The 7,772-nt window shown below is 42.6% G+C and overlaps 1 protein-coding gene across 1 annotated transcript in view; it reads left to right on the top strand.

Annotated features, from left to right (window-relative positions):
• Positions 1-208: 208 nt before the first annotated feature.
• LOC306925172 (uncharacterized protein) overlaps positions 209-7,772 on the top strand; it is a gene marked incomplete at its 5' end in the record, with an annotated part of 20,271 nt that continues 12,707 nt past the window's right edge. Inside the window, 2 exons of the mRNA XM_079503862.1 lie at positions 209-291; positions 1,665-1,773. Coding sequence (XP_079359988.1) covers positions 209-291; positions 1,665-1,773 — 192 coding nt within the window. The remainder of the gene's footprint in view (positions 292-1,664; positions 1,774-7,772) is intronic.

Genomic DNA, 7,772 nt, shown 5'->3' with positions numbered 1-7,772 from the left:
GAAAAAAATGAACACTCATCTTTCACTTTCTCTAATAACAACCTAAAACATGAACCTTGGTTGAAAAAAACTAAAGTTGTCCTTTAACACATCTCTCTGTTTTTACTAACCACCGTTTCGGTGGTCACCCCTTCACCGGAAACTGGACTATGAATAGGCCTTAACCCATGTGATATCTAAGTCACTGCTTCCTCCTGTGAACACATCAATGTTTTCTTCTTACCCACAATGCAGCGTGGCACATTTTGAGAACAGAGGGTTGGTGTTTGAGTCCCTGGATGGAGGCGCCAGGTACTGGTCAACCTGGTACTGGTCAACCTGTTACTGGTCGACCTGGTACTGGTCGACCTGGTACTGGTCAACCTGGTACTGGTCAACCTGGAGTAGCTGTAGTGCTGTGTAGTAGAGCAGGGGTTCTCTGGGGAGCCCCGGAAATGCTTTGGCCATGTCTCGCGACCCCCACCCCGCCCCGCCCCACCCCCCTCCCCACCACCAATACAAATTGTGACTAAATTTGACTGAGGGACTGCCATTGGATTTTTTAGAATTTTCTTTTTTTTTCATGTCATATGAAAGCAGGGAATCATAGCTTCAAATTGACATATTGGTTGTTCAGTTTGACCCACCAGTTTTGGAGATATGGCTTATATAGAGTAATGTCTTGCAGAGAAACAGCGAGTTGAGAAAACAGGCTTGAAAGGTTCACTTCTGTGGACTCTAACATTACACCTTGCTACATGTTTAAGCATTTATTTCATATTTACATGTCTTCTGTGGACCCTAACATTACACCTAGCTACATGTTTAAGCATTTATTTCATATTTACATGTCAATTTCAGCTCTGACACTTATTTCATTGGTAAAAAGCTGGATTTTGCTCGATGGCAGGCTCTCAGTCAAATCTGGTCACAATTGACCGCTACAATAACCTCAATAATAGAGAAAATACATCATAAATAAATACTGAAACCATTAGTAGTTTTTTGTATGTTGTATTGTATGTTTTGTATGCAATGTTTAACGTAATACTACTGACGCTTGTATGCAACACTCTTGAAAACAAATTGTGGGTTTGATCTTTTTGATGTCAATCAATCGAGTCACCTTAATTCAAGCGTTTAATATTTATATTATATAGGCCATGTCTACCTGAACAGCCTTTGTGATCTACTGGTAGATGATCAGGATCTACCTTCTGGCCACCGCTGTTTAATACCAAATTAATTAAGCAGCATTAATTAACTCTGTGTTAATAACTTCTGCCTGGAGATGCTTATATAGTTCACACGTTCTCCCCTCTGTGTAATATGAAGTATTAACCCATTCTGGGCGGGAACCCCTTTTGGCGTTTTAACTAAGCATTATGTTATACTTTAGCTATTGAAAAATAGCAGATCTACAAGCTCATAGCGCGCCACCGAGTGGCGCGCTACGAGCTTATAGGTCTGCTTATTTTTTTTTTAAATCGTGAAAATGCGGCACAAATCTTTGAATATATATTCTTTCAGAAGACTTTTTTTATTTATTTCGACGTCAAGCCTAAATGGGTTAAGTATGTGGAATATGAAGTACTGAGCATCACTGTATGTGGAATATATGAAGTATTGAGTATCATGTGAATAAGTAGAGTATTTGTAATACAGTATTTGTGATGTTTCTCCAGGACTCCGGCGCTGGAGCGAGTGGAGAGTCGAAACGGAGATCAGGTTCGCCCGCTGCGCTACCACTGGAACGGCCAGGGTGATATCCCCATGACAACCACTGTAAGCAAGGTACACGCACGCACGCACGCACGCACGCACGCACACACACACACACACACACACACACACACACACACCTACCACTGGAACGGCCAGGCGATATCCCCATGACAACCACTGTAAGCAAGGTACACGCACGCACGCACGCACGCACGCACGCACGCACACACCTACCACTGGAACGGCCAGGCGATATCCCCATGACAACCACTGTAAGCAAGGTACACGCACGCACGCACGCACGCACAGTATGAATGCTTTTATTGCCACTTTTGACAGAAAATAGCTGAAAATAGCCAATCCAATATGCACGCACGCACACACACAGTGCAATACTTTATTGACATATTGCATTTAAAACAGTACCAAGATATATCTCATGTTTTACCTTATCAACTTTATTCATCTTTGAAACGTATGCTTATTGAGAATTTGATTCCATAAAATACTACTCAAAGGAAAGTCTATAGGAGTGGCCACAGTGGTGTCCAATAAGAAGTAACAGAAGTCATACTTTAAATGCTTAGTATGAGGTATAAAGTACAGCAGCCTTGTGTTCATAAAACAGAAAGATTGGGTATTGGGTAAGACTGACGTTATGTATCTTTCAGGACCTTCCACTGCTTTGTCTCAACCATTACTCAATGGCTCTGGTCTCAGCCACCGCGGTGGATATTTTGACTTTTTTTTTTAATGTTGCCACTACTGTTGGAGCAGCCATAAACTACACAGGTTCGTCTCTACTGTTGGAGCAGCCATAAACTACACAGGTTCATCTCGATGTTCTGGGCATCTTTGTAATGTTAGTGTTAGTACAAAGCAGGTAAATTACTAAAAGAGTAACTTTTCCATTCACTGTAGTAGAAGAGGAGCAGGTTTAACCCATTTTGACCTGAGATCAGATTCTATAAATGTCTTCTACATCCTGACAGTTTAAATGTCTTCTACATCCTGACAGTTTAAATGTCTTCTACATCCTGACAGTTTAAATGTCTTCTACATCCTGACAGTTTAAATGTCTTCTACATCCTGACAGTTTAAATGTCTTTTACATCCTGACAGTTTAAATGTCTTCTACATCCTGACAGTTTAAATGTCTTCTACATCCTGACAGTTTAAATGTCTTCTACATCCTGACAGTTTAAATGTCTTCTACATCCTGACAGTTTAAATGTCTTCTACATCCTGACAGTTTAAATGTCTTCTACATCCTGACAGTTTAAATGTCTTCTACATCCTGACAGTTTAAATGTCTTCTACATCCTGACAGTTTAAATGTCTTCTACATCCTGACAGTTTAAAATGTCTTCTACATCCTGACAGTTTAAAATGTCTTCTACATCCTGACAGTTTAAAATGTCTTCTACATCCTGACAGTTTAAAATGTCTTCTACATCCTGACAGTTTAAAATGTCTTCTACATCCTGACCGTTTAAAATGTCTTCTACATCCTGACAGTTTAAAATGTCTTCTACATCCTGACAGTTTAAAATGTCTTCTACATCCTGACAGTTTAAATGTCTTCTACATCCTGACAGTTTAAATGTCTTCTACATCCTGACAGTTTAAATGTCTTCTACATCCTGACAGTTTAAATGTCTTCTACATCCTGACAGTTTAAATGTCTTCTACATCCTGACAGTTTAAATGTCTTCTACATCCTGACAGTTTAAATGTCTTCTACATCCTGACAGTTTAAATGTCTTCTACATCCTGACAGTTTAAATGTCTTCTACATCCTGACAGTTTAAAATGTCTTCTACATCCTGACAGTTTAAAATGTCTTCTACATCCTGACAGTTTAAAATGTCTTCTACATCCTGACAGTTTAAAATGTCTTCTACATCCTGACAGTTTAAAATGTCTTCTACATCCTGACCGTTTAAAATGTCTTCTACATCCTGACAGTTTAAAATGTCTTCTACATCCTGACAGTTTAAAATGTCTTCTACATCCTGACAGTTTAAATGTCTTCTACATCCTGACAGTTTTAAATGTCTTCTACATCCTGACAGTTTAAATGTCTTCTACATCCTGACAGTTTTAAATGTCTTCTACATCCTGACAGTTTAAATGTCTTCTACATCCTGACAGTTTAAATGTCTTCTACATCCTGACAGTTAAATGTCTTCTACATCCTGACAGTTTAAATGTCTTCTACATCCTGACAGTTTAAATGTCTTCTACATCCTGACAGTTAAATGTCTTCTACATCCTGACAGTTTAAATGTCTTCTACATCCTGACAGTTTAAATGTCTTCTACATCCTGACAGTTTAAATGTCTTCTACATCCTGACAGTTTAAAATGTCTTCTACATCCTGACAGTTTAAAATGTCTTCTACATCCTGACAGTTTAAATGTCTTCTACATCCTGACAGTTTAAATGTCTTCTACATCCTGACAGTTTAAAATGTCTTCTACATCCTGACAGTTTAAAATGTCTTCTACATCCTGACAGTTTAAAATGTCTTCTACATCCTGACAGTTTAAAATGTCTTCTACATCCTGACAGTTTTCTGAAAAAGCTATGTTTCTATGTCAGTCGTTTCAAAAAATAGAAGAGCTACAAGCTCGTAGCTTGTAGATCTGCTATTTTTCAATAGCTAAAGCATAACATGATGCTAACACCAAAAGGGGTTCCCGCCCCAAAATGGGTCGTCTCCGCCTACAGGAAATACGTTGTCTGCGACCATGAGACCCGTTTCTGAATCGGTCTATAAGCACGGTTAGATGTTAGCCTTGCGTTAGCTGGTTAGCTAACGTGTGTGTGTGTGTGTGTGTGTGTGTGTGTGTGTGTGTGTGTGTGTGTGTGTGTGTGTGTGTGTGTGTGTGTGTGTGTGTGTGTGTGTGTGTGTGTGTGTGTGTGTGTGTGTGTGTGTGTGTGTGTGTGTGTGTGTGTGTGTCGGGCGTGTCCAATAAAGCTTTTATTTTGTTTTCTCATGCTCCCCATGTAAAGCACATTTGAGTATTCATACCAGTCGTTCTCAACCTGTGGGTCCCCACATGATTGGGGGGGGGGGGGGGGGTACCCAGGGGTACCCAGGACAGTGAAGTGACAATTTTATGACTTTTAAGACTTGTATAGCCTAATATCTCAAAGGCTCTAAAAGAAAAAGACTGCATCAAAAGTAATCCGCAAACCATCCTATAAAAACTGGTCAAACATTGGCCAGATTGTTAAATAATATAAGAAAGAAGAGGCAACAATTGTGAAAATAGCCGATCTACAAGTTCACAACGAGCTTGTAGATCGGCTATTTTCACAATATTTATCTGTGGAACCATATTCTGTTGCTTGTCTGGGTGGGGGGTCCCCGGTTCAAATATGATTACTTTGGGGGGTCACAGCCTGAAAAGGTTGAGAACCACTGATATGATCATCATCATTTTTCGACCACTGTCGAGGTCATGGATTTCACAATGCCACGCCAGACTTTCCGGTCCTTCATTGCCTGCTTACTGATGCATGTGTCCCTAGCGACCTCTGGTCTGCTTTGAGGCAGGACTCCAGAGAAGAAGGGAAGATATAACCTATCACCACTATATCACCACTGATATAGCCTACCTAAATATAAGTGATAGCCTACCACCTTGATATAAAATTTACAAAAAAATCACACCCGTGTGAACTGAGTGGTGTAAGGTTTTATATAGCATGATCAGCTGTGGTCTGACGTAATGAAATCACACCCGGATGTGATTTCACAACTGGCTTTTGTGTGCAGAAAAAAATGAGCATGGTTGCTATGTTAGAAATAATTTCTGACGTAATTAAATCACACCCGGGTGAACTGGATGACCGTAGCAACCATGCTCATTTTTTTCTGCACACAAAAGCCAGTTGTGAAATCACATCCGGGTGTGATTTCATTCAAAAATATTGTAACTTGTATTGCGTAACCTTATGTAACTATTCATTGATTCACTCGTATACCAAAATCCATTTAGAAAAAAAGAAGAAAATCACACCTGTGTGAAGTGAGGGGCGCTCACTTCGCATCATCTAACGTTTGGATAGTTGGTGTCAAGGTGACGTATGTTTGCTCAGTAGTTGCTGATGTCTGCTCAGGAGGTTTGAGTGTTTGCTCAGACCGAAAAGAAATTAGAGGGAACATTGGTGGGCACACATGTTTCTGAGTGGTGCACCCACTCCAAGGAACAGCAATGTCCGTGTTCACCTATGTGTTCACCTACTGTATGTGTTCACCTATGTGTTCACCTAACTATGTGACTATGTCACTATGAGCACGAGTACCAATGAGTACCAAAAGTGGCGCTGTTGTGCCAGAAACAGAGAGAGAGAGATAGTGCTGCACTGCTGCCTGCTAATGAGAGAGAGAGAGAGAGAGAGAGAGAGAAAGAGGGGGGGGGGGGGGGGGGGGGGGGGGAGTTGCACCACTCGGTTCACACGGGTGTGATTTTGAGGAGACGGGAAGCAGGTGGGAGTCTATTCATTTTGAGGAGACGGGAAGCAGGTGGGAGTCTATTCATTTAGGAGACGGGAAGCAGGTGGGAGTCTATTCATTTTGAGGAGACGGGAAGCAGGTGGGAGTCTATTCATTTAGGAGACGGGAAGCAGGTGGGAGTCTATTCATTTAGGAGACGGGAAGCAGGTGGGAGTCTATTCATTTTGAGGAGACGGGAAGCAGGTGGGAGTCTATTCATTTAGGAGACGGGAAGCAGGTGGGAGTCTTTTCATTTAGGAGACGGGAAGCAGGTGGGAGTCTATTCATTTAGGAGACGGGAAGCAGGTGGGAGTCTATTCATTTAGGAGACGGGAAGCAGGTGGGAGTCTATTCATTTAGGAGACGGGAAGCAGGTGGGAGTCTATTCATTTAGGAGACGGGAAGCAGGTGGGAGTCTATTCATTTAGGAGACGGGAAGCAGGTGGGAGTCTATTCATTTAGGAGACGGGAAGCAGGTGGGAGTCTATTCATTTAGGAGACGGGAAGCAGGTGGGAGTCTATTCATTTAGGAGACGGGAAGCAGGTGGGAGTCTATTCATTTAGGAGACGGGAAGCAGGTGGGAGTCTATTCATTTAGGAGACGGGAAGCAGGTGGGAGTCTATTCATTTAGGAGACGGGAAGCAGGTGGGAGTCTATTCATTTTGAGGAGACGGGAAGCAGGTGGGAAGCAGGTGGGAGTCTATTCATTTAGGAGACGGGAAGCAGGTGGGAGTCTATTCATTTAGGAGACGGGAAGCAGGTGGGAGTCTATTCATTTTGAGGAGACGGGAAGCAGGTGGGAAGCAGGTGGGAGTCTATTCATTTAGGAGACGGGAAGCAGGTGGGAGTCTATTCATTTAGGAGACGGGAAGCAGGTGGGAGTCTATTCATTTAGGAGACGGGAAGCAGGTGGGAGTCTATTCATTTAGGAGACAGGAAGCAGGTGGGAGTCTATTCATTTAGGAGACGGGAAGCAGGTGGGAGTCTATTCATTTTGAGGAGACGGGAAGCAGGTGGGAGTCTATTCATTTTGAGGAGACGGGAAGCAGGTGGGAGTCTATTCATTTTGAGGAGACGGGAAGCAGGTGGGAGTCTATTAATTTTGAGGAGACGGGAAGCAGGTGGGAGTCTATTCATTTTGAGGAGACGGGAAGCAGGTGGGAAGCAGGTGGGAGTCTATTCATTTAGGAGACGGGAAGCAGGTGGGAGTCTATTCATTTAGGAGACGGGAAGCAGGTGGGAGTCTATTCATTTTGAGGAGACGGGAAGCAGGTGGGAGTCTATTCATTTAGGAGACGGGAAGCAGGTGGGAGTCTATTCATTTAGGAGACGGGAAGCAGGTGGGAGTCTATTCATTTTGAGGAGACGGGAAGCAGGTGGGAGTCTATTCATTTAGGAGACGGGAAGCAGGTGGGAGTCTATTCATTTAGGAGACGGGAAGCAGGTGGGAGTCTATTCATTTAGGAGACGGGAAGCAGGTGGGAGTCTATTCATTTAGGAGACGGGAAGCAGGTGGGAGTCTATTCATTTTGAGGAGACGGGAAGCAGGTGGGAGTCTAT

This window comes from Electrona antarctica (genome assembly GCF_951216825.1).
Source record: "Electrona antarctica genome assembly, chromosome: 6".
Lineage (NCBI taxonomy): Eukaryota > Metazoa > Chordata > Actinopteri > Myctophiformes > Myctophidae > Electrona > Electrona antarctica.
The sequence above is the reverse complement of the archived record's forward strand: the minus strand, read 5'-3'. Positions and strand labels throughout refer to the sequence as shown.